The 27,410-nt window shown below is 42.6% G+C and overlaps 1 protein-coding gene across 2 annotated transcripts; it reads right to left on the bottom strand.

Moving 5' to 3' along the window:
• Window positions 1-231: 231 nt before the first annotated feature.
• Window positions 232-27,041, bottom strand: colgalt1a (collagen beta(1-O)galactosyltransferase 1a). Of its 2 annotated transcripts, XR_006770256.2 has the most exons (13): window positions 26,652-27,041; window positions 11,544-11,654; window positions 9,392-9,509; window positions 8,450-8,584; window positions 8,088-8,292; window positions 6,321-6,440; window positions 5,949-6,025; window positions 5,290-5,396; window positions 4,897-5,029; window positions 3,864-3,991; window positions 3,605-3,693; window positions 3,252-3,458; window positions 2,673-2,938 (listed from the first exon to the last, which is right to left on the bottom strand). XR_006770256.2 is itself a non-coding variant. In XM_014204364.3 (12 exons), the coding sequence occupies exons 1-12, from the start codon at window positions 26,867-26,869 to the stop codon at window positions 2,668-2,670; spliced, it is 1,830 nt and encodes a 609-aa protein (XP_014059839.1). In that variant the 5' UTR covers window positions 26,870-27,040; the 3' UTR covers window positions 232-2,667. The 2 variants fall into 2 exon arrangements, 1 of the variants encoding a protein (XP_014059839.1); XM_014204364.3 differs by lacking the exon at window positions 3,605-3,693 and having other exon boundaries at window positions 232-2,938; window positions 26,652-27,040.
• Between the last annotated feature and the right edge of the window lie 369 nt (window positions 27,042-27,410).

Raw genomic sequence — 27,410 nt, 5'->3', positions numbered from 1 at the left:
AGAGTTTGTTCACTGAGGAGTTATGGCACATGTAAAAAGGAACTCTGCAAATGTTGCACAGAATATGAAGGGGATGGCAATTTGACACCCAACAACCCTATAATCACAGACAGACAGAACTTTGATAAGGTTTCAGTGGTGCAACATTAGCCAATTTGGTCATGACATATCAATCTCAAAGTAAAATGGAGAAATTTCTAATTTGACAATCTGGAGGAAAAGAGACCATAATTATCATTTTTTTAACAAAATATTTTATTATTTGGTATGAAGTTACAAAAACGCTGTTATGACAGACAATGTAATCTCAGACTACTATGAGTGAATCTCAACTGAATCTTAATATCTCCCACCTAACAGCTAGAACCAATGCCTTGGAAGGTAGGGCTACAGCTAGAACCAACACCTTGGGAGGTCCCCAGACAAGGGGTGTCAAACTCATTCCATGGAGGGCCTAGTGTCTGCTGTTTTTTCCCCCTTCCTTTCAATTAAGACCTAGACAACCAGGTGACAGGAGTTCCTTACTAATCAGTGACCTTAATTCATCAATCAAGTACAATGATGGAGCGAAAACCCACAAACACTTGGCCCTCCGTGGAATGAATTTGACAAGTGCCCTAGACCAGGGTTTTCCAAACTTGTTCCTGGGGACCCCCCTGGGTGCACGTTTTGTTTTTTGCAGCTGATTCAAATAATCAACTCATCATCAAGCTTTGATTATTTGAATGTGCTGTTTAGTGGTAGGGCAAAAACCAAAATGTGCACCCAGGGGGGGCCCCAGAGCCAAGTTTGGGAAACCATGCCCTAGGCAATTCCAGTCCTCGAGGTGCTGATTGCTGTCACAGTTTTGCCCCAGCTAACACACCTGACTCCAATAATCACCTAATCAGTTTAGAATGCAATTTGATTAATCAGCTGTGTTTGCTAGGAATGGAGAAAGAGTGTGACACCAATCAGGCCACCCGAGGACTGGAGTTGCCCACCCCTGTTCTAGACGGACACCTCTTCTGACAGGCCAGCAATAAATAACTAAAAGATGAAAAGCATGACGATCCATCCAAGCTCTGTCTCTTATCTGTTAAACACAGGCTTCTATTTAACTGCTATACTACAGGTCCAAAGTGTTTCTGCTTTCCACTTTCTATCTTAATTCTGAGCAGAGAGAGGTGGAGACGCAGGCCGACCGACCAAGTTTGGATGTGTCTGGGAGGAATCATATGGCTCCTCCTCGACCACAAAAGTGTGAGGCGTCTACTGCGGTCGCTCCCGCCTGTGACCCTCTGTGTGAAGGCGACAAGCCATTAGCCTGGAAACAGACCAGAGGTGGCAAGTGGGGGAAAGGAGTACTCCACTGCTATAAACAGCTCTACTGTAACTCAATGGCCATGGACTGACAGGGAAGGCGGATAGGGGTGAATCCTAACTTCCACATAAGTCAAATTTTTACTTATAGTGATGCATTGATGTCAATTAACAGATGAGGAAGATTTGACATAAGTGGAAGTTAGGATTCTACCCATAGTTATTAACATTGGGAGCTGTTGGTTTTTAAGAAGATGTACTCCACAGCTATAAAAGAGCACTACTGTAGCTCAATGGTTAGGGTCTGATAGGGAGGGCGGGTAGCCAAGTCATTCCTTTGGGGAGATGTTGCTTTTTAATTACTACTGTGTTGGTATTAATCTCATTTGTCATATGATAGGACTTTGAGCTCCATGGTGAGGTTTTCGTAAAACTATGGGACTCGTTTGCGAAGCAGCACACACAACTTTCAAGCATACATCTCTAATCGATGCAATAGATTTACATTTACATTTGAGTCATTTAGCAGACGCTCTTATCCAGAGCGACTTACAGTAGTGAATACATACATTTCATGCATTTCTTTTTTGTACTGGCCCCCCGTGGGAATCGAACCCACAACCCTGGCGTTGCACACACCATGCTGGCGTTGCAAACACCATGCTCTACCAACTGAGCCACAGATGTTAGGTCTAGCTATAGTTTTACAAATGAACAAATGAAAAAAGGTCCTCTTAAAGCCATCTCCAAAAAGCATGCAGATGCTTGTCTTTTCCAGTCCTTTCAGAAAGACTGCTACAGTTAACTGTTATAGTACATGCACACACGTTAATTAATTAACAATTAATAAATGAATTATTCATTCTAGAGGTGACAAGGTCTCGGGTCAGTTGTGAGATTTGGCATGATGAACTAGGCTATAAGGCACTTGAGGCATGGTAGTGACCAATCAGAAACAAAGTTCCAGTTCACAGGCCAATCACATCACTGAAATGTAATAGACAGCCCAACCAGATCACTGTTGACATACAGATCCCAACCTGTATTTGGGTCTTGTAAATGCAGCAACAAGAAAAAGGTGAGTCCAACATATTTCTGAAATGAAAAAGGAAATGGAATAATTTTTTTCCAAAAGAATGCAACTAATCCCTTTAACTTGTAATCTTTGGTTAAAAAAGGAAACAAAAACAGGCCCCTACATACTATACGTCATGTTGCTGCAATGATGCAAAGAAAGGGGGCTAAAACGTAAAATAACGACACAAAAAAAAACCTTGGTGGTTCACATCACTCACGATGGTTCTTAATCTTCAGCATATCTCTCCATCGCCAATCCCATCCCCTTCCTCTCCACCCCTTCTCCTCTCATAGTTCGTCCCGTGTGGCTGTGCTGTCCAGAGGTGACTGGAGTACGTCAGAGTTCTGGGCCTCGCTGCTGATCTCCGCCTGCTCCTGGGTCTTCCCCGAGCGGGCCCGGTCCCAGTCCGTACGCACCTTCTCGTTGTCCCACACCACGGAGGTCTCTGTGTCGCTGATGTAGCCCGGGTCTCCTGTGTAGTGAGTGGGGAACACTAGCAGGGGCTCGGCTGAGAAGGCCTTCAGGTCCCGCTCCTCAAAGTGCTCCATGTAGTCCGAGCTGGAGAGAGAGGTAAGAGAGAGGAGATAAAGATGTCACGGGATACATTGAAAAAAGGAATAGGTGAAAAGGGGTGAATCTCAAGTCTTTTCCTTGATTCCTTTTGTCTTGCCTCCTTAAACCGTGAAGGGGAGCTTCGAGAAGAGAATATCTTTCTCCTCTCATGCTCCCTTAATTTCCTGCAGACACTTTGAAAAGGAGGTGAGAAGAGAGGATTCAAGGAATCTAGGAAAATACTTTTGAGATTTACCCGGAGAGACAGGCAACAGAAAGACAAAGAGAGAAAGCGTGCGACAGAGAGAGGTAAACTTACACAGGGTGTTTATTGAACATGACAGGGAGGAACTCATCTACGGGTAATATCCTCTTCAACGGCTCTGCCCTCAGCAGCTTCTGGGCTCCTTGTAATGACATCATATAGCCCAGCGTCCAATAGGAGTAGTCGGCCTCCACCAGGTTGTGTATATTGGGCACGGACTTCTCAGGGCGGTCCACCTGCATCCTCTTCCTGCCGATATAACTGGGAGGAACAGTTGGGGAAGAGAAAGTTGACGTTTACACCACATGGGAAGGGGTAGACAGTAAGTGCGGAGTCAGCAAGCTAGAACAGGGGTTCTTAACTCTTAAAAGGACTGCTAACATTACAATTAACACTTAAGAACTAACCAAATACTGTATCATATGTCTGAGGGATCGGCCAGCGACATCCCAGGGACCAATGCCTGTCCGCGGACCAGAGGTTGAAAATCACTGACCTAGAATAGAGGATATCCTGTGTGTATAGTGGATGATATACAGTCTATGGAACACTTACATCAGGTCCCAGTCTAGACCCTGGCTCTCCACTTCAGTCATCAGAACACAACAGTTATTTAATGTATCTCTGAGTGGAGCAGGCTAGTGGAACAGTGTATGAAACACTTACATCAGGTCCCAGTCTAGCCCCTGGCTCTCCACTTCACTCATCAGGTTCATCAGGCGTCGCTTGAAGAAGACCTCGAAACGCAGATCGTCCTCGATCACCAGGGAACTCTTTAGACCCCGCTCTGCGATCTGAACACACACAGATAAAACAGTGACCCTCACATTCAGAGGACGCAAAGAAACTTCTGTACACCATCTATACCTGAGAGTGACAGCCAGAGGTGTGTTCCAGGGTTGGGCTCAATTCAGAATTTTGGAATTGACTCCCAGTCAACTCAGGAGTTGAAATTCAAATTGAATAGGCCACACCCAACAGCATGTTGAATTTGAGGGAAGTATAATTTAATTCAAAGAAATACCACTCAGTCATAGAACATGAGAGTTTCACTGATTCCGACAGGTCACACTTCCAGATACCAAAGACTATATCACTAGAATAGCCAATTATATTTCCACCAACCATTTTATTTCTTGGTCTTCTTTTTGAAAGCCTCAGGGTCAACTTGAGGGTTAAACTAATACTTTCTAGGAAATATTGTATTTTCCCCAAATTGAACAAAGTTTCAGTGATTCATGAAATATAATAACTTATTCACATACAGGTCAATGTTATTTTTCAATGTTATTCGCATGCAGGTTTTGTTTTCATTGACTATTCATTTTAAGAGTTTATCCTGCATGTTTGATGTTTTATGTGGAAGATGTACTGTAGAATAGAAGAGGCATTTGAATTTCATTGAATTAAATTCTATTTCCTTTCATTCAAATTTGAATTGCAATTTTGTATCCAGTTTACTACTTCAATTCAAATTCAGTTCAAGAATTGATTTGGAATTTGGAGCATTCTCAATAATATGATGAATTGAGCCCAACCCTAATGTATTCATTCGGAGAGAACACTGTAGCAAAATTTAAAACAAATAATTAAAATCTGTGTTCTTATTGGACAAGTTCAGGTACTACCTCCCCTGTTTCAGTTTCTAAAAATGTTCTCCCTACTGAACACTACCCGGGCCTGCAGCTGCAGGGCTCACCTCTTTCCAGATGTTGTAGTGTGAGAGGAAGCAGCCCAGCTCTCCCTTGGTGAGGGGCCTACCGTGGTACGGGTCACTGTAGCCTGGTAGCATGTGGATCCCCAGGGCATTGATCTCACTGATGTTCATCGCTCTGAGGGGGAGAGAGGGAGGGGCAGGAGAGAGAGGGGTGAGGGAGAAAGAGACAGAGACAAAGAGAGACACACAAATATAAATGGAGAGAGAGATAACGGGGTCATTTTGAGCGCTTGAAGACTTAGCGATATGACATCATAAACAGTGGGGCAACTTCTGCTGTGTGTGATGATGTCCCATCACTGAGTCTACCTTTAATGGTACAAGAAGTATATGATGTGCAGAGAGAAGAGTGCCTTCAAAAAGAGGTCAACTTACTTGCCGTCTACCGCTTGAATGACCTTGCAGGCAATCTCTTGCTCGTACAGAGTCCTCAGCATGCGATCCCGCCGATCGGTCCGTTTCTTTAGGTTGATCATGAACACCTGCACACACGCAATACATTGGCCTTACTGTCCAGTAGTGAGTCAACACATGCAATACCGCATGACACCCACAGAGAGAGGCCTTTAGAGCTGAAGGGTACAAAAGAGACATTTTGAATTCTAGTGATAAATTCCAAAACGACAGCTACCCTTAGACACTCGGAAACAATTGGATAGGTGTATGAAATGTGGTGACAATTCAACCGAGCCTACCAGAAGACATGGTGAAGCAATTGCCTTATTGCTTAAACCCATTAGATCCTTACACATCTTCAGGAGTGCCTAGGGCAGGGCTGACAAACTCATTCCATAGATTGCCCGAGTGTCTGTTGTTTTTTGTAATTTCATTTCAATTGTGTCCAATTAAGACTGAGACAACCACGTGAGGGGATTTCCTAACTAATCAGTGACCTTAATTGATCAATCAAGTAGAAGGGAGGAGTGAAAACCTGCAGACACTCAGCCTCCATAGAAAGAGTTTGACATTGTGGGCATAGGGGCTCGGGGTCAATAAGGAACAGCAACCATATTCTGAGCTGGCTCATATCCCACCTCATCAAAGCCCAGTTTATCTTGTATCTTTACGGGGGCCGGGATGTACTCCGAGGGCAGCACATGAGGGTTCCGCACTGATGTGAGAAAGGAGAAAAATGATAGGAATGATAAAGAACTCTCACATGCCGACCAATAACATTAGTTAGAGAAGAACGAAAAGCTCCAACTTCCAGCTGTGTTCCGATATCCACACTGGCCTACTACTTAGAATTAAGCAATGTATTGAGCATCCATCCTAAGTGGTAACCCAGTGAGATGTCAAAAAGACGTCATTTTAACCAGTTTTGCCCATTCGGATGCTAGTATATGCTAGTATGGACATTAAAGCCGACTACCTTTTGACCTGTGACAATATGACATAACACTCACCATTGACCTCCAACAAGGAATGCAGGAAGCTGTCTGCTTCGTCTGTCAGGGAGTTGTGGGCTCGCAGTGGCACGGGGAAATACCCATAAGTCTCTCTGTTACATAGGAACATCTGCACATCTGAGGAAGAGTAGAGTGTAGAGGGAGAAGAGAAGTTTGTTATTAATGACAAGGTTACTACAAACATTTACGCTTTTCTATGCCTATTCACACTACAAGTCTCACAGTCTCGCAGATTAGGTTCTTTGTGTCACACCTCAAAATATCAACCTTCATAATTAGACACTTACGTATTTATGCAAAAGTGTATTAAGATATCTTACACAAAGCATACCCTATGTCCATGAATGGATTTAGAAAAAACAGACTCTGGGAACTAACCACTGTCTGTTAAACCCCCAGGAATTTTGCAAAAAAAAACATGCGCAGTGATTCGCCCCTTAGATTTGAGAAATACGTTTCCTGAGGGGCGGGACGGGGGTGGGGCAGGGGTGAAAACTACGTAGTCGTAGCCTCAGCTTATTCACAAAGCACCTCGGGAGCTGGAGAGCTGATCTAGAATCAGGTCCTCCCTGTCCATATAATCTTATGTATTACTGTTGTGGAAAACTCAGATCTAAAAAGGCAGCAATCCTAAATAACCACATCAGACATACCTGCCATGTAAACAAAATAACAACAGTAGACCTACCTGCCATATGAACAGAATAACAACAGTAGGCCTACCTGCCATGTGAACAGAATAACCACATTAGACATACCTGCCATGTGAACAGAATAACAGTAGGTCTACCGGCCATGTGAACAGAATAACCACATTAGACATACCTGCCATGTAAACAAAATAACAACAGTAGACCGACCTGCAATGTGAACAGAATAACAACAGTAGGCCTACCTGCCATGATAACAGAATAACCACATTAGACATACCTGCCATGTGAAAACAAAATAACAACAGTAGACCTATCTGCCATGTGAACAAAATAACAACAGTAGACCTATCTGCCATGATAACAGAACACCACTAGGCCTACCTGCCATGATAACAGAACAACAACAGTAGGCCTACCTGCCATGTGAACAACAACAACAACAGTAGGCCTACCTGCCATGTGAACAACAACAGTTAGGCCTACCTGCCATGTGAACAACAACAGTTAGGCCTACCTGCCATGTGAACAACAACAGTTAGGCCTACCTGCCATGTGAACAACATAACAGTTAGGCCTACCTGCCATGTGAACAAAATAACAACAGTAGGCCTACCTGCCATGTGATCAAAATAACAACAGTAGTTCTACCTGCCATGTGAACAAAATAACAACAGTAGGCCTACCTGCTATGTGAACAAAATAACAACAGTAGGCCTACCTGCTATGTGAACAAAATAACAACAGTAGGCCTACCTGCCATGTGAACAAAATAACAACAGTAGGCCTACCTGCCATGATAACAGAATGACAACAGTAGGACCTACCTGCCATGTGTACAGAATAACATCAGTAGGCCTACCTGCCATAACAGAATAACAACAGTAAGCATAGCTGCCATGTGAACAGAATAACCACAGTAGATCTACCTGCCATGTAAAACAGAATAACAGCAGTAGGCCTACCTGCCATGTAAAACAGAATAACAGCAGTAGGTCTACCTGCCATGCGAGCGTAGAGGGCAAACACAATAAATAAAGTGTACCAAATCATTATCATGCTGTATGTGAAAGCTACTAAGCAGGATAAAAGAGAGAGAACACATTAACAGTACCTGCCATGCGAGAGGAGAAGGCGAAGACAATGATGTCATCGAAGGCCCAGCTGTAGTCTGGGTGAGGGGGGTGGAAGGCCAGCTGGCGTGATGCCTCCTTCCTCAAGTCAATCAGGAAGGTGGAGTGTACCATGGGAACCGCGAAGCATCCTTTACGCACCTGCTTTCTCATAGGGATGTAGGCCGGGGTGCGCTTATAGTAACCCTGGAGGAGGTAGAGGGAGAAGTGTTTGGAATACGATGAGTACTTCTGTTTCAATCAAGGTTATTGTGCTAACGCTTTAGTGCGTGATTGCACGCAAAGTATCTGGGAGGATACGACCGCACGCGCAAACACACACACCACACAAATAGTAGCGTACCTGGGAGGTCATGCCACACCAGAAGTTGGAGTAGGCTGCACGGGACTCTAACATGGGAGCTACGATGGTCTTGTTCTCCTTGATGAGCTTCCACAGTACATTAGGATTGGTCAATAGGTTATCACAGTCCACCACCTAGACAGGATAGAGTGGAAAAGCGTGTGAGTGTGTGTGTGTGTGTGTGATGGAAGGGGGAGAGGGAACAGTGAGACACATTATCCACTTCAAGCTTTAAAAATCACTCTGCAACATCAATCCTCTCTAGTGACACTTTGAACAATGGATGTCATTGTAGCGGCAGCCTAAGTCCAGCCACCAGAATCAGTGTTAGAATGAGGAGGCAGTATAGGACACAGCCTTGGGTTCAAATAGTATTTGTTTTCATTCATAAACTTCAGCTGCTCTATTTTAACCCAGTTCTAATTGCACAACATTACTGACGACAAAAGGCACATTTCAAGAACAAAACGACCTCATCTGTGTTTTCACTCCATCATAAAAGTATACTCCTGCGAGTCCTGGACAATGTATTCATGCTTAGGGGTGCAAGATTAGAACTCAAAGCTGTCATATTTAAGATTCTGGCAGGTTTGTTCCAGAATGGTAAATAGTAACACCAAGCCAGATGAATTGGTTTACTCTAAACCAGAAGTGAGATAGGAAAGCATGACTCTCGCTGTTCTCTTATTGCATTATTGTTCTTATAAAGGAGAAGTCTGCGTCTCTGTAAAATAGGGCGGGTCGTCATGGAGAAAGACTTGACTATCCCAAATTGCACCCTATTCCCTACATAGTGCATGGCTTTTGACCAGGGCCAATCTGCGTCCCAAATGGCACCCTATTTCCCTACACACTATGTAGGGAATAGGGTGCCATTTGGGATGCATTCAGTTTATCTGTAAAAGAGGGTGGGGTCGTCATGGAGACTGGAGAAAGAAGTACCATGAAGTAGTCTGCCCACATGTCTCTTGCGGAGTCCAGTGCTGCCTGCCGTAGCTTCATCAGGTGTGCGTAGCGGAGGTTGGTCCACTGCTTCGGGCTGTCTGCATCCTGGTACTCTCTGAGGGACAAACAAACAAACAGGACATTCAGTACATCCTCTCTGGGAACAATTTACAGCAAGGTGCCTCTCCGTAACACTTTACATTGTGGTGCCCCTTTGTAACACTTTACATTGTGGTGCCTCTCCGTTACACTTTACATTGTGGTGCCTCTCCGTTACACTTTACATTGTGGTGCCTCTTTGTAACACTTAACATTAAAGGGACAAACTGCAGTTGCTACATCACTTTTTGGACTTATAAATAAATGACTGATATGTAGGCTTACCCATTGATTCTTGAAGAATATAGGTTCATTGATAAAGGCCTCATGAGCTTAGTTCAATTTTTGTACCCCATCAGAACCCAAAATATAAGCTTGTTTTGTTCCAATGTTTGTAAACAAAGTAAATGTAAACAAACACTATATAGTCTCACGACATGGTTAAAACTATAATTTTGATATAATGGATGGTCAGTCCTTGCATCCATAGCTTTGTCTATGAATTTGAGTTGTTATATTTCTCAAGCCCCATCCCTCAGATGTATACCAAAACAGGGGGACGCTTTATTATTGTTTCTACCGCTGATTAAAACCTGTTAGGGCTAGGGGGCAGTATTGACACGGCTGGATAAAAAACATACCCGATTTAATCTGGTTACCACTCCTACCCAGTAACTAGAATATGCATATACTTATTACATATGGATAGAAAACACCCTACATTTTCTAAAACTGTTTGAATGGTGTCTGTGAGTATAACAGAACTCAAATGGCAGGTCAAAACCTGAGAGATTCCTTTACAGGAAGTGGGCTGTCTGACCATTTCTTGAACTTCTTTTCCATCTCTATCATTTACTAAGGATCTCTGCTCTAACGTGACAGTTCCCACGTCGTCCATAGGCGCTCAGAGCCCAGGAAAAAACAGAATGTCGTCATTCCAGCCCCAGGCTGAAACACATTATCGCCTTTCTCAAGTGGCCGATCAAGGGACACTGGGCTTATGCGCGTGACCCGACCGCCCCCGCCTTTGGGATTTTTTCCTCTGTTTGCCGAAAAGGAGATTCCCTGTCGGAATATTATCGCTTTTCTACGAGAAAAATGGCGTAAAAATTGATTTTAAACAGCGGTTGACATGCTTCGAAGTACGGTAATGGAATATTTAGAATTTTATTGTCACGAATTGCGCCATGCGCGCGACACTTCTTTACTATTTCGGATAGTGTCTGGAACGCACGGACAAAACGCCGCTATTCGGATATAACGATGGATTATTTTGGACCAAACCAACATTTGTTATTGAAGTAGCAGTCCTGGGTGTGCATTCTGACGAAGACAACAAAAGGTAATCAAACTTTTATAATAGTAAATATGATTATGGTGAGTGCTAAACTTGCCGGGTGTCTAAATAGCGAGCCCGTGATGCCTGGGCTATGTACTTAGAATATTGCAAAATGTGCTTTCACCAAAAAGCTATTTTAAAATCGGACATATCGAGTGCATAGAGGAGGTCTGTATCTATAATTCTTAAAATAATTGTTATGCTTTTTGTGAACGTTTATCGTGAGTAATTTAGTAAAATGTTAGCGAATTCCCCGGAAGTTTGCGGGGGGTATGCTAGTTCTGAACGTCACATGCTAATGTAAAAAGCTGGTTTTTGATATAAATATGAACTTGATTGAACAAAACATGCATGTATTGTATAACATAATGTCCTAGGGTTGTCATCTGATGAAGATCATCAAAGGTGAGTGCTGCAAGCGTCCCGCAAGCGTCCCACCTAGCCCATAGAGGTTAATTCTTTAAGGTGCCTCTCCGTAACACTTTACATTAAGGTGCCTCTCCGTAACACTTTACATGAAGGTGTCTTTAAGGAGGATGTTAAGTGTTTATACGTGGTTTGTAGACAGTTAATTTGTAGTTTATAAATCACATATTAACCATCTAGAAATGACTTATAAATGTAATGTAAAGCGTTCCCTCTCCTGAATAAATGACACAGACAGATACAGAAACACACACAGTTTATAAAGTGAACATGAGAGGAACTCACGTGGGCTCCTCCTGCGGCCTCCACTCCACATAGTGGTAGAGTTTTTGGACCTTGACGAGCCAGTCACGCAGGATGGCTGTAGTGTTGTCCACATTGTGGTCCGTCGCTACCCTGTACAACAGAGACAGGCACATTATTATTACAGGCATGATTCATTTGTTCCTTTTCTGGATAACAGTGTAAGGGGTAATAAGCACACAGACACACAGACATTTATAGGAGCAGTGGCATTGGAAGTAGACCTGAGTAAAGTAGAGACAGTGAATGCGAAAGATCATATCAGGGCTCAGATGACAGTACTTCAGTTCACACTTCATTGTGGCCTATTGTCAGGAGCTGTGGGATACTGACTCCAGCATTGAATTCCATACAAGCATGTCGTACACCCATACCAAAGCAGCTCTAATATCCACCACCCATCCTTTCCGGTTTACTAAAAAACTGAAAATATACTAAATAAGCAAGAATGCTGGGGAAGTGAAACTTTATGGTTATTAGCTACTGAAAAGGACTGTGTGTGTGTGTGTTTGAGAGATGTCTTGTGCCAGACTGACAGTTTGCGTGCCTGATTCCATTCTGCTGAGGTTCCAACTGAAACCACATCTTCGGTCTATGTAAATAGGAACTGGGAATCCTGTTACAACTAGAGAACGACTGATAATCAGCTGAGCTGATATATACCTGCCGATATTGGCCTTTTCTAGTCTTTATTTTGTACTTTTTACCCCAATTTCGTGATATCCAATTGGTAGTTACAGTCTTGGCCCATCGCTGCAACTCCCGTATGGACTTGGGAGAGTCGAGGGTCGAGAGCCATGCGCCCTCCGAAACTTGACCCTGCCAAGACGCACTGCTTCTTGACACACTGCTCGCTGAACCCGGAAGCCAGCCGCACCAATGTGTCGGAGAAAACACCGTACAGTTGGCGACCGAAGTCAGCATGCATGTGCCAGGCCTCCACAAGGAGTAGCTAGAGCGCGATTTGACAAGGACATCCCAGCCGGCCAAACCCTCCCCTAAACCGGACAACACTGGGCTAATTGTGTGCCACCTCACGGGTCTCCCGGTTGTGGCCGGCTGCGACACAGCCCGGGATCGAACCCAGATCTATAGCGACTAGAGGTCGACCTATTAATCGGAATGGCCGAATAATTAGGGCCGATTTCAAGTTCAGAACAATCGGTAATCGGCATTTTTGGACACCGATTGTCGCCGATTACATTGCACTCCATGAGGAGACTGCGTGTGCAGCAAGAAGCCAAGGTAAGTTGCTAGCTAACATTAAACTTACCTTATAAAAAAATCAATCTTAACATAATCACTAGTTAACTACACGTTTGATGATATTACTAGTTTATCTAGCTTGTCCTGCGTTGCATATAATTGATGCGGTGCCTGTTAATTTCTCATCAAATCACAGCCTACTTCGCCAAACGGGTGATTTAACAAGCGCATTCGCGAAAAAAAGCACTGTCGTTACACCAATGTGTGCCTAACCATAAACATCAATGCCTTTCTTTAAAATCAATACACAAGTGTATATTTTTAAACCTGCATATTTAGTTAATATTGCCTGCTAACATGAACTTCTTTTAACTAGGGAAATTGTGTCACTTCTCTTGCGTTCCGTGCAAGCAGAGTCAGGGTATAGCAGTTTGGGCCGCCTGGCTCGTTGCGAACTGTGTGAAGACTATTTCTTCCTAACAAAGACTAATTAATTTGCAAGAATTGTGACATAACATTGAAGATTGTGCAATGTAACAGCAATATTTAGACTTAGGGATGCCACCCGTTAGATAAAATACGGAACGGTTCCATATTTCACGAAAAGATTTGACCATATTAATGACCTATGGCTCGTATTTCTGTGTGTTATTATGTTATAATTAAGTCTATGATTTGATATTTAATTGAGTGGTGGAAGGCAGCAGCATGCTCGTAAGCATTCATTCAAACAGCACTTTCCTGCATTTGCCAGCAGCTCTTTGCTGTGCTTCAAGCATTGAGCTATTAATGACTTCAAGCCTATCAACTCCCGAGATTAGGCTGGTGTAACCGATGTGAAATGGCTAGCTAGTTAGCGGGGTGCGTGCTAATAGCGTTTCAATCGGTGACGTCACTCGCTCTGAGACCTTGAAGTAGTTGTTCCCCTTGCTCTGCAAGGGCTGCGGTTTTTGTGGAGCGATGGGTAACGATGCTTCGAGCCCAGATAGGGGCGAGGAGAGGGATGGAAGCTATACTGTTACACTGGCAATACTATAGTGCCTATAAGAACATCCAATAGTCAAAGGTATATGAAATACAAATGGTATATAGAGAAATAGTCCTATAATTCCTATAATAACTACAACCTAAAACTTGGGTTGGGAATATTGAAGACTCCTGTTAAAAGGAACCACCAGCTTTCATATGGTCTCATGTTCTGAGCAAGGAACTTAAACGTTAGCTTTTTTACATGGCACATATTGCACTTTTACTTTCTTCTAAATTGATTTTATTGATGTATTATATTAAGTTAAAATAAAAAAAGTGTTCATTCAGTATTGTTGTAATTGTCATTATTACAAATAAATAAAAATCGGCCGATTAATCGGTACCGGCTTGTTTTGGTCCACCAATAATCGGTATCGGCGCTCAAAAAAAAAAAATCACAATCGGTCGACCTCTAGTAGTGACGCCTCTAACACTGCGATGCAGTGCCTTAGACCGCTGCGCCACTCGGGAGGCAGGCCTTTTCTAGTCTATCAGCTATTGGCCCATCTCTAACGGCTTTGCTGATAGTCCCTCTGCATAGCAAAACTGCAGCTATGCCAGCCGCCACTCACCGTCTGAGCGGATGCAAATGAATATCTAGCTGGGAAAATCAGCAGCAAGCTAGCTCATTCTCCAAAAGAAAGGTGGAGTATTGAGAAATGGATGAATTGACAGTGACAAAAATGAAATAATTTTTGTTAATTCAGTAATAATAAGGTAATCTAGTCACGTTCGCATACGCCGATTCATGGACCGTCTATACCCGGGTTGCATCCGGTTTATATGGACCAACATCACGTCATTAGCACTCAGTGTGTACAGAGAGTAGCGCGAGAAGCGATGACGTCAACACATCATCCAAAAACATGTCAGACGAAAAATAAAATGGTAATATCTTCGCCTGTGAGTGATGAATAACAATTGGCCTCAGCGACAATTATTAGAATAATTCAATGGATGTTTTGTGCACAAAGGCAATGACTAGAAAATTCCTAATAAGACATTTTAATCTGACTTCTCTATGTGGCCGTGTACCGAAATCGTATTTTTGGGCCGGGGCATTAGTTAAACTGTAATACCGATGCAAAACTGTAGGAGCAGTCAAAACCATGCTTCTAGATCAGAACCCTGAAATTAATACAGGTTTAGGAGATATTATACGTTGTGTACTATGAAATAATATCAATCAGTTCAATTTATCTTATGAATTATAAAGCCTTTTATGCTTCATTTTAATAAAATAATTTTAAAAAGTGATGTTAGCTAATGAAAATGGTCTCATAGAACAAAACGTATAGAACAAAACGTCCCAGAGGCCTATCAACAACAAAAAAATACAAAAACGCATTCATTTTCTCATACCCTTTGTCCAACGAACTATGGTGGAGTTAGTGCCTGCAAAAATACGTCTTTACTATTGCATTTTTACATTTACATTTTAGTCATTTAGCAGACGCTCTTATCCAGAGCGACTTACAGTAGTGAATACAGTTCATACATTTAATTTCATACATTTTTTTTCTCCATACTGGCCCCCCGTGGGAATCGAACCCACAACCCTGGCGTTGCAAACACCATGCGTTGCAAACACCATGCTCTACCAACTGAGCTACAGGGAAGGCTCTCTAGCTGGCTAGATAAACATGGTGCTAAAATATCAGATAGGAGCTAATAGCAAATGTGGCTAGCTAGCTACATGCACCATTTTCGGCAACGAGCCACCTGACTTGCTGAGTAACGTTAGCTATTTACTGGTTTGCTGATCTGACCAGCCACAATCGTATCCGTATATTGACGTGCATCATCGTTTCATAGTTTTTCCTATCTTTGCTCTCCTTGTAAGATATTATGCACATTTATGGCTTGGTAGCAAATGTCATCGCCATTGAGCTAGTTCTCATTGTAGCAGTAAACAGCGCCAAGTGATACACTACATGACCAATAGTATGTGGACACCTGCTCGTCGAACATCTTGCTATGACTGTCATATGTTGTTGTTTTATCTACCTCAGTTGAGCAAGTCAGTCTGGATAAGAGTGTCTGCTAAATTACCAAAATGTATATGTCAACAGAACATGCCAAAATGAACTGCAAAGCACACTAGGTATTATTATTGGCATTGTTTCAGGGCGGAGCTCATTAAAATAAATCAAATCAAATTTGATTTGTCACATACACGAGTTTAGCAGATGTTATTGCGGGTGTAGCGAAATGCTTGTGCTTATAGTTCCGAAAGTGCAGCAATATCTAACAAGTAATATCTAACAATTTCACAACAAATACCTAATACACACACATCTAAGTAAAGGAATTAAGAATATATAAATATATGGACGGGCAATGTCAGATCAGGATAGACTGAGATACAGTAGACAGTATAGAATAGAGTATATACATATGAGATGAGTAATGCAAGATATATAAACATTATTAAAGTTACATTATTTATAGTGACTAGTGTTCCATTTATTAGTGGCCAATGATTTCAAGTATGTTTGCAGGCTGCAGCCTCTCTGTGCTAGTGATGGCTATTTAACAGTCTGATGGCCTTGAGATTGAAAAACAGCTTCTGTCTCTCGGTCCCAGCTTTGATGCACCTGCACTGATCTCGCCTTCTGGATGATAACTGGGTGAACAGGCAGTGGCTTGGGTGGTTGTTGTCCTTAATGATCTTTTAGGCATTCCTGTGACATCAGGTGCTGTAGGTGTCCTGGAGGGCAGGTAGTATGCCCCCGGGGATGGGTTGTGCAGACCGCACCACCCTCTGGAGAGCCCTGCGGTTGTGAGCGGTGCAGTTGCCATACCAGGTGGTGATACAGCCCGACGGGATGCTCTCTATTGTGCATCTAATTCTTCAGCCTCCTGAGATTAAAGAGGCGCTGTTGTGCCTTCTTCACTACACTCTGTGTGGGTGGACCATTTCAGTTTGTCCGTGATGTGTACGCCGAGGAACTTAACTTTCCACCTTCTCCACTGCTGTCCCGTCAATGTGGATTGGGGGCTGCTCCCTCTGCTGTTTCCTGAAATCCATGATCATCTCCTTTGTTTTGTTGACGTTAAGTGAGGTTATTTTCCTGACACCACACTACCAGAGCCCTCATCGTTGATGGTAATAAAGCCTACAACTGTTGTGTCATCTGCAAACTTGATGATTGAGTTGGAGGTGTGCATGGCCACGCAGTCATGGGTGAACAGGGAGTACAGGAAGGGGGCTGAGCATGCACCCTTGTGGGGCCCCAGTGTTGAGGATCCGCGAAGTGGAGGTGTTGTTTCCTACCTTCACCACCTGGGGGCGGCCCGTCAGGAAGTCCAGGACCCAATTGCACAGGGCAGGGTTCAGACCCAGGGCCTCGAGCTTGGAGGGTACTATGGTGTTTAATGCTGAGCTATAGTCAATTAACAGCATTCTTACATAGGTATTCCTCTTGTCCAGATGGGATAGGGCAGTGTGCAGTGTGATGCCGATTGCATTGTCTGTGGACCTCTTGGGGCGGTAAGCAAATTGGAGTGGGTCTAGGGTGACAGGTAAGGTGGAGGTGATATGATCCTTGACTAGTCTCTCAAAGCACTTAATGATGACAGAAGTGAGTGCTACCAGGCGATAGTCATTTAGTTCCGTTACCTTTACATTCTTGGGTACAGGGACAATCGTGGCCATATTTAAGCATGTGGGGACAGCAGACTGGGAAAGGGAGAGATTGAATATGTCTGTAAACACACCCGCCAGCTAGTTTTCACATGCTCTGAGGACATGGCTAGGGATGCCGTCTGGGCCGGGAGCCTTGCGAGGGTTAACATGTATTAAATGTCTCATGTCGGCCACGGAGAAGGAGAGCCCACAGTCCTTGGTAGCTGGTGCAAGGCGTCGGTGTCTGCGACGTAGCTGGTTTTCCTTTTGTAGTCCGTGATTGTCTGTAGACCCTGCCACATACGTCTCGTGTCTGAGCTGTTGAATTGCGACTCCACTTTCTCTGTACTGACGTTTTGCCTGTTTTGATTGCCTTACGGAGGGAATGACCACTCTGTTTGTATTCTGCCATATTCCCAGTCACCTTGCCATGGTTAAATGCGGTGGTTCGCGCTTCAGTTTAGGGCGAATGCTGCCATCTATCCACGGTTTCTGGTTAGGGTAGGTTTTAATTGTCACAGTGGGTACAACATCTCCTATACACTTCTTGATAAAATCAGTAACCGTCTCAGTGTACACGTCAATATTATTCTCCGAAGCTACCCAGAACATATCCCAGTCTGTGTGATCAAAACAATCTTGAAGCGTGGATTCCGATTGGTCAGAATAGTCCTTAGCACGGGTATTTCCTGTTTGAGTTTCTGCCTATAGGAAGGGAGGAGCAAAATGGAGTCATGGTCAGATTTGCCGAAAGGAGGGCGGGGGAGGGCCTAGTATGCATCCTGAAAGTTGAAGAAGCAATGGTCCAGTGTTTTTCCAGCGCGAGTGCTACAGTCGATATGCTGATAGAATTTAGGAAGCCTTTTCCTCAAATTTGCTTTGTTAAAATCCCCCTCTACAATAAATGCAGCCTCAGGATATATGGTTTCCAGTTTGCATAAAGTCCAGTGAAGTTCCTTGTCTTAGCAAAGGGACTGAATACTTATGTAAAAAAAAAAGAAACGTAAATACATTTTTAAAAACCTGTTTTCGTTTTGTCATTATGGGGTATTGTTTGAAGATTGATGAGGAAAAAAATGTATTGAATCCATTTTAGAATAAGGCTGTAACGTAAGAAAACGTGGAAAAAGTCAAGGGGTCTGAATACTTTCCGAATGCAGGTGAGACAATATATCACAATTGTATCAAGTACTTTTTCCCCTCAACAAACATTTAAACATATACATTTAGTTAATTTAGCAGATTCTGTTGTCACACCATAGTATATCAGACTTCTGATACAAATGAAGGGTGAACCGCTATAAACATGTTTTATCTAAAAGTATTTTGTATTTTGAAAATACATTAGGGTGTAGTTCAGCCCAGTGTAATTCCAATTCCAAAATACTTAAAAGTAATTAAAATACGTATTTCAAATACATGCAACAGAAATACTGCACATTTCGAATCAGTTGTAGGCTAATATAAGTCCGAAATGGAAGACAAATAGATTTTGTTACCTATAGCACCATAGCTACACTCCACTGATAAGTCAAAACAAGCTCAATAACTCAATGCATGCACACTCCTATTGAATATGCATTCACCTGTATTGTGAGTAGGTCTATGCCATCTTAATTTACCAAGTTTATCAAGAGATTTACCATTCAAGTAAAATAATGTTATGTAATTAGATTATTTTTTACCAAAGTCAAATGTATTGTGTGATTTTAAAATGTATGTATTAACAAATATACACAGCTGTCTCTGGAAAATTGTCATCAAAATGTTCAAATGTAATGATATTGAATATCAGCCTAAAATATCGGCCATTGGCCTCCTTGACCCCCAAAAATTGGTATTGGCCCTAAAAAAAAATCCATATCTATAAGGGCACAAGGCGAGACCCAGATGCATACACAGGAGGCAGATGGTAAGAGTCTTTGAAGTTTATTAAATCCAAACAGGGGTAGGCAAAAGAATGGTCGTGTAAAGGCAAAAGGTCAAAACCAGTTCAGAGTCCAGGAGGTACCGAAGGGCAGACAGGCTCGAGGTCAGGGCAAGCAGAATGGTCAGGCAGGCGGGAATGGAGTCCAGAAAACTGTCAAGGGTCAAAACCGGGAGGACTAGCAAAAAGAGAATAGAAAAGGAGTACGGAAAACACGCTGGTTGACTTGAAAACATACAAGATGAACTGGCTCAGAGACAGGGATAAATACACCAGAGAAAATAAGTGACACCTGGAGGGGGTGGAGACAATCACAAGGACAGGTGAAACAGATCAGAGTGTGACAATATCGGTGGTTCTCTAGTTACAACACCTATCACTCCTCCTGAGCCCTAGGCCCCGTCAAGAGACAACCCCTATCCCCTACTTTCATTAGGCATGTAGATCTGAGAGGATTGGCTAGGTAGGCTACTCGGTAAGCAGAGGGCAATGAGGAGCTAACTATCTTCATGTTTAGTCTGCAGGCCTTCCTGTCAATTTCTTCCAGATCAGTGCCTAGGGGTTGGGAGCTAGGGGCTGTTTCTGGATGGGGCCCTATGGGAGGAGCTACTTCCCATATTGCTTAGCCTTAACCTATCCAAATCATGCAGAATAGTGCCTAGGGGTTGTTTCCAAACAGGCAACAGAGTCAGAGTGCTGGTCTGGCCTAAACCTCTAGGCACAACAGTGCCACTGACAGCTTATAATTCTCCAGTCCTAATAGCAGGCAGCCAAAGCAGGTTCCATCTTCTCAGTGTGGAGTGCTGATGTCACACTGGTCTGTGAAAACACTGCAGCTCCTTGCTAAGTTTGTTCACTCCTGTCTCCTCACTCTAGCTGTCCAAGATTTACTTACATACTCATCAAACTCCCGATGACATAAACCAAGACCTCTCCAAGTTGTGTACAGTCGAAATCCGCTCCTCCTCTGCTCTCCAGAAACCATATGCAGGGGTAGCCTACAAATGTCATTCTGCCCAAGCCATTGGTTGTGTAGATCCAGATAGGCCTATGCCAATAATGACATTTTCCATTCATTTTGGATCTCAGGCATATACAGTTGAATTCAGACATTTACATACACCTTAGCCATATACATTTAAAAACTCAGTTTCTCACAATTCCTGACATTTAATCCTAGTAAAATGTCCCTGTTTTTTGTTGTTTTTTGTACCTTTATTTAACTAGGCAAGTCAGATAGGATCACCACTTTATTTTAAGAATGTGAAATGTGAGAATAATAGAGAGAATTATTTATTTCAGCTTTCATCACATTCCCAGTGGGTCATAAGTTTACATACACTCAATTAGTATTTGGTAGCATTGCTTTTAAATAGTTTAACCTCTCTGGGGTATGTGGGACGCTAGTGTCAACAGCCAGTGAAATAGCAGGGCGGCAAATTCAAAACAACAAAAATCTCATAATTCAAATTTCTCAAACATACAACTATTATATCCCATTTTAAAGATACACTTCTCGTTAATCCAACCACATTGTCCGATTTCAAAAAGGCTTTACGGCGAAAGCATAACATTAGATTGTTAGAACAAGACAAGACAAGAAAAACCACACAGCCATTTTCCAAGCAAGGAGAGGCATCACAAAAAACAGAAATACAACTCAAATTAATCACTAACCTTTGACGATCTTCATCAGATGACACTCCCAGGACTCAATGTTACACAATACATGTATGTTTTGTCTGATAAAAGTTCATATTTATAGCCAAAAACCCCATTTTACATTGGCGCATGATGTTCAGAAAATGTTTTGCCTCCCAAAACTTCCTGTGAATGAGCACATCAATTTACAAAAATACTCATCATAAACGTTGATAAAATTTACAACAGTTATTGAAAGAATTATAGATACACTTCTCCTTAATGCAACCGCTGTGTCAGATTTCAAAATAGCTTTACGGCGAAAGCACATTGTTCAATATTCTGAGTACAGAGCTCAGCCATCAAAGCAAGCTATACAGTTACCCGCCAAGTTCTGGAGTCAACAAAACTCAGAAATAGTATTATAAATCTTCACTTACCTTTGCTGATCTTCGTCAGAATGCACTCCCAGGACTCCCACAAGAAATGTTAGTTTTGTTCGATAAAAACTCCATATTTATGTCCAAATACCTACTGCGCATTCAGATCACTATTCCAAAAGGCATAATGCGCGAGCGCAAAACCCGAGACGAAAAGTCAAAAAATTCCATTACCGTTCGTAGAAACATGTCAAACGATGTTTACAATCAATCCTTAGGGTCTTTTTTGTCATAAATATTTGATAATAATATTCCAACCGAACAATAGCGTATTCATTACAGAGGAAAAAGAAGGAACGGTGCGCCTGCGTGACTGCGCAATAAAACAACTAATTTGCCTCAGGCAGTCCACTTGTTGAGTCAGCTCTTATTCTCTCCCCAGTAACAGTAGAAGCATGGAACAAGGTTCTAAAGACTGTTGACATCTTGTGGAAGCCTTAGGAAGTGCAAAATGACCCCACAGACACTGTAGTTTGGATAGGCAATCACTTGAAAAACTACAAACCACTTCCTGGTTGGATTTTTTTTCTCAGGTTTTTGCCTGCCATATGAGTTCTGTTATACTCAGAGACATCATTCAAACAGTTTCAGAAACGTCAGTGTTTTCTATCCAAATCTACTAATAATATGCATATCCTACCTTCTGGGCCCGAGTAGCAGGCAGTTTAATGTGGGCACGTTAATCATCTGAATACTGCCCCCTGCCTCCAAGAAGTTAACTTGGGTCAAACATTTTAGGTAGCCTTCCACATGCTTCCCACAATAAGTTGGGTGAATTTTGGCCCATTCCTCCTGACAGAGCTGGTGTTACCGAGTCAGGTTTGTAGGCCTCCTTGCTCGCACACGCTTTTCAGTTCTGCCCACAAATTTTCAATAGGATTGAGGTCAGGGCTTTGTGATGGCCACTCCAATACCTTGACTTTGTTGTCCTTAAGACATTTTGCCACAACTTTGGAAGTATGCTTGGGGTCATTGTCCATTTGGAAGATCCATTTGCGACCAAGTTTTAACTTGATGTCATGAGATTTTCCTTCAACATATCCACATAATTTTCCTTCCTCATAAAGCCATCTAATTTGTAAAGTGCACCAGTCCCTCCTGCAGCAAAGCACCCCCACAACATGATGCTGCCACCCCCGTGCTTCACGGTTGGGATGGTGTTCTTTGGCTTGCAAGCTTCCCCCTTCTTCCTCCAAACATAACGATGGTCATTATGACCAAACAGTTCTATTTTTGTTTCATCAGACCAGAGGACATTTCTCCAAAAAGTACGATCTTTGTCCTCATGTACAGTTGCAAACCGTAGTCTGGCTTTTTTAATGGCGGTTACGGAGCAGTGGCTTTTTCCTTGCTGAGTGGCCTTTCAGGTTATGTCGATATAGGACTCGTTTTACTGTGGATATAGACACTTTTGTACCCGTTTCCTCCAGCATCTTCACAAGGTCCTTTGCTGTTGTTCTGGGATTGATTTGCACTTTTCGCACCAAAGTACGTTCATCTCCAGGAGACAAAACGCGTCTCCTTTCTGAGCGGTACGACGGCTGCGTGGTCCCATGGTGTTAATACTTGAGTACTATTGTTTGTACAGATGAACGTGGTACCTTCAGGCATTTGTAAATTGCTCCCAAGAATGAACCAGACTTGTGGAGGTCTACAATTGTTTTTCTGAGGTCTTGGCTGATTTCTTTTGATTTTCCCATGATGTCATGTAAACTTCTGACCCACTGGAATTGTGATACAGTGAATTATAAGTGAAATAATCTGTCTTTAAACAATTGTTGGAAAAATTACTTGTGTCATGCACAAAGTGGCTGTCCTAACCGACAAGTTTTAATGACTCCAACCTTAGTGTATGTAAACTTCCGTCTTCAACTGTAGCTGGATCTATACAAAAATGGTCTGGAGCTGGGACGTGGAATTATCTCAACGTGAGCTGACAAAACATTGATGTTACAGTGAAATGTCCTTAAGCCTATTACTGAAATCCAGGTGCAAAACTGTTTGTTACTGTAAGGCTGTGTTTATAACATAGCTATATGTTTATGAAAGAAAATTAACGACGTTTTAAAACAAAGGAAACTGTAGGAAACTTAATAGGAAACTTAATGGGCTTACAAACATCTAAACAAAATGCTTTACTTTGTTGTCTACCAGGCGTCCTTACCTAACACATATTACAAGTATAACATTGAATAAAAATAGCTTTTTTTTACACAAGCAGTAACTAATTTACTGTCCAATGGAGTATAGCCTAAGCCCACACATATACCACAGTTAGGCTGGTATATTCAAAGACTAGTCTAGCCAGAACTCTGTGGTATATTGTGACCCCACTACACTGTGGCCCATTAATGGAGGTAGACCTAAAGTAGGTGAGTGAAGATGATTGGAATGCTCTAAAATTCTCTCCAGCCCGGCCCCAACCCCAGCCAATCATACAGCTTGGGCCTCAGAGCCTCATACCCAGGGGTAGGGTGAGGGTTTGAGCATGTTGTTTGGGTGTAAATGGTGAACCCCATCCTCCCTTCCCTTCCCCATTGTCCCACCCTCCCCTCTAGCCAGCCGATGGTAGACAGATGTTTACAGAACCTAGGGCTAGATCTCCATTTGCCACTTCCTATTCTGGTTCAGGTCAGGAGTATGCAGGGGTGAAAGTAAGCTGGTAGGGTCCAGCACAGAGTACAGGCAAAATAAATAGTGGGGGTATGCCATACCAGTAAAACATGAGCCTATCACAATAATTAAAGCATAGATTCCAAAAAAAAACTAAGCTATTACACTATTTATCATTGCTGCATGTCAGTTGCATGAAAAATGTGTGGAATACGCTCCAAAATGTGTGGTTCCAGATAACACTGAAATTTTGCCAAGACAGAGATGAGTGGCCGAGATGTGCGCGGACAGCAGTGTACGCATCAATTCAGGTTACAAGACTTGTAGGCCTAATGAATGAGACTCATAGAATGTCATTCATAAGACTTTGGTGTTTTGTAACTGATGTCTCTTTGCATTTATCAAATGGCGGGTGCACAGTAGAGGTCTTCACAGATCCAAAAAGTTGGACCCGTTCCGAAATGGACCTGGCACTTTCCCACCCAGACCTGATATGCAAAAATATTTTATTTATATAGGGAGACCCGTTCCAGACAGACCCGAAGAAAACTAGACCCGTTCCGTAAAAACCTGGTTTTTATCCAGAACTTGTCCGATCCGAGTGAGGAAAGCAGCAGAAAATACATTTAAGCTACTTTATTAACTGGAGCTGATAAAGCGTGGAGGAGGGAGAGAGGTGCCACGCTAACGGCTCGTGTTCACTAGCATACCGTAAATTGCCGCGTGCCGCTTCGGCCGCCCAGAGTGGCTCGCTTGTGGGCGTGCTGGCAGAATATGGCAGAAGTTTGGTTGTGCATCAAGAATTCAGCATAGAAAGTTTGTATGAAGGTCTGGTTATTAAATGGGTAAATAGTTTAATCCATTCTCCATTTCATGAATTTATTCACAGTAAATAGTCCACATGGCTGGGAAAACCTATTCAAGTAAGTAAATACATTTCGAAAATGTAAATAAAAACGATGTATTAATTCGCGCCACGCCTATCATTGGATATTGGAGCAGGTGTTCCGCTAGCAGAACGTCTAGATGTAAGAGGCTAAGGGGACAGGACAACTTCACCGCGTCAAAGGGACGATGGACGGGGCCATGTACCGTCAAATCTTGGGTGAGAACCTCCTTCCCTCTGCCAGGGCATTGAAAATGGGTCGTGGATGGGTATTCCAGCATGACAATGACCCAAAACACACAGCCAAGGTAACAAAAGGGTGGCTCAAGAAGGAGCACATTAAGGTCCTGGAGTGGCCTAGCCAGTCTCCAGACCTTAATCCCATAGAAAATCTGTGGAGGGAGCTGAAGGTTCGAGTTGCCAAACGTCAGCCTCGAGACCTTAATGACTTGGAGAAGATCTGCAAAGAGGAGTGGGACAAAATCCCTCCTGAGATGTGTGCAAACCTGGTGGCCAACTACAAGTAACGTCTGACCTCTGTGATTGCCAACAAGGGTTTTGCCACCAAGTACTAAGTCATGTTTTGCAGAGGGGTCAAATACTTATTTCGCTCATTAAAATGCAAATCAATTTATAACATTTTTGACATGTGTTTTTCTGGATTTTTTTGTTCTTATTCTGTCTCTCACTGTTCAAATAAACCTAGCATTAAAATGATAGACTGATCATTTCTTTGTCAGTGGGCAAATGTACAAAATCAGCAGGGGATCAAATACTTTTCCCCCTCACTGTATCTATATCAATAGCAGTCTAACCATAGTAGAGGTTCCAAGTCATTGTTTATTTACCTCAAAACAACATCAATACACTGTTCAGCAATAGGCTACACAGTATTTTATCTGACCTGGAGGTTAATACCAAGAAATACTCCAATTGACTTCCATCCCACCACCCACTCATTTAGACTGCTAAAATATAAAGATCCACAGTCCCCTCCCTGCTTTCATCATGGGGGACAATCAAGAGATTTTATGTGGCTATATTTCCTGTAGTCATCATCTCAGTTTAATAGCTTAACTAACTGATCAGTATTTGGCCTATCCCTTAGGGCGACACATTCATAAATGTGAATAGTCTGCAGACTGAGGGGATATTGCTCTACTTGGCCAAGGTGAGGAGAAATACAGTAGAAGACGGATAGACAGGTCTCAGCTAGTTACAAGGAGGGGGCTCTATCCTTTCTGTTTCCAATGGGTGAATTATTACCACGTAGGCACTGGCTAGTAGTAGCTGCTACTACCGCAACAGAAATGCCAAACATATGACCAATTCAATTGAACACTATGCACCATGCAGTGCACTCTACGTAATTAATTCGAGAATATGGTGACGTTGCAGGAAAATGATTACCCCGTTTTCCCCCTAAATACTTTCCCAGACAGTGCAAGACTCAATGAAAGTCGCGCCCACCTCGACTGGATTCATCTTTCCCGAACCTTTGTGATGATAGCTGTAATTCTGATGTTGCATATGTACAATGTGGTTGGACCTAGGAAAGTTGCTTTTGACGGTCATCAATTTTTTTTTATTAATTGACCAGTAACGAGGAATATGACACCCTGCCCTTGTAAATTACAGTAACGTTAGCTATCGAACATGCTAGCCACAGCAATACCATCAAAAGAGAGACCATACCTCACATTTAAACTGAGACACTTACCAAATTGCCACGCGGTCCTTGGGATAATTCAGACGTTCGATAGTTCCAAGGAAATAAGGCAGAGAATGTTCAGAGTTGCGGCAGACAAGGGCAATGAGGACCCGAGGGGCAAGAAGTGGAGATTCGGGGCTCCAGCGTTCTTCGGGGAAGTATCCTTGAGCTGGTCCGGAGAACAGTAACGTCAGGGCGGTGGACAGAAGGAAGATGTACCGGTGCATCGCAAAGCAAATGGAGAAAAAGCATTAACAAAGACGCACACTATGCAGAAAGAGCAAATATTTCACTGACTTGAAGCCCTTTCATGAAAATATGTCACCACCGACAAAAACGCAACACCTCAGTGACAACGCTGCAAAAAGTCTCAAGCTCTAGTCAACCAGAGGATTAAAGGGAATGTCCCTCAATGTTTAAAGGGGATGGGCCTAAATTACACGGTGGTTGTTACAATGTAACAGCAAGTTACATGTTGAACAATCATTTTTGCATGAGGAAACTATTGCGAATTGAGCAAATTCATTTTTTTAACCTTTATTAATCGATTTGTAATGTTAATATTGATAATAATTCTGTACAAATATTCACTTTTATTTTCATCACTGTAGCCTTTAGCCAAGAAGGTCATGTGCCATTTCAGTTTATCATCAAAATCATAAATGTTTTGGTTAGACAGAAGTGCATGTCATACATTTTATCGCCCACTTTGATAGTCCAATGCAAAGTCAGACTTCAAAGTGCAGCGGTCAACAGATTAGTAACAAA

The sequence above is a fragment of the Salmo salar genome, chromosome 06 (genome assembly GCF_965601325.2).
Source record: "Salmo salar chromosome 06, fSalSal1, whole genome shotgun sequence".
Lineage (NCBI taxonomy): Eukaryota > Metazoa > Chordata > Actinopteri > Salmoniformes > Salmonidae > Salmo > Salmo salar.
This window is presented reverse-complemented; position numbering and strand designations above follow the sequence as displayed.

What these genes read in the sequence shown, in the direction of transcription:
- colgalt1a (XM_014204364.3), bottom strand. Translation starts at nt 26,869, where the DNA reads ATGCACCGGTACATCTTCCTTCTGTCCACCGCCCTGACGTTACTGTTC. An exon ending in TGTGGGCAGACTACTTCATG is followed by an intron (nt 8,585 to 9,391) that starts GTACTTCTTTCT and finishes TATCCTGTCTAG; the next exon opens with GTGGTGGACTGTGATAACCT. An exon ending in ATAAACTGGGCTTTGATGAG is followed by an intron (nt 5,397 to 5,948) that starts GTGGGATATGAG and finishes GCGTGTGTGCAG; the next exon opens with GTGTTCATGATCAACCTAAA.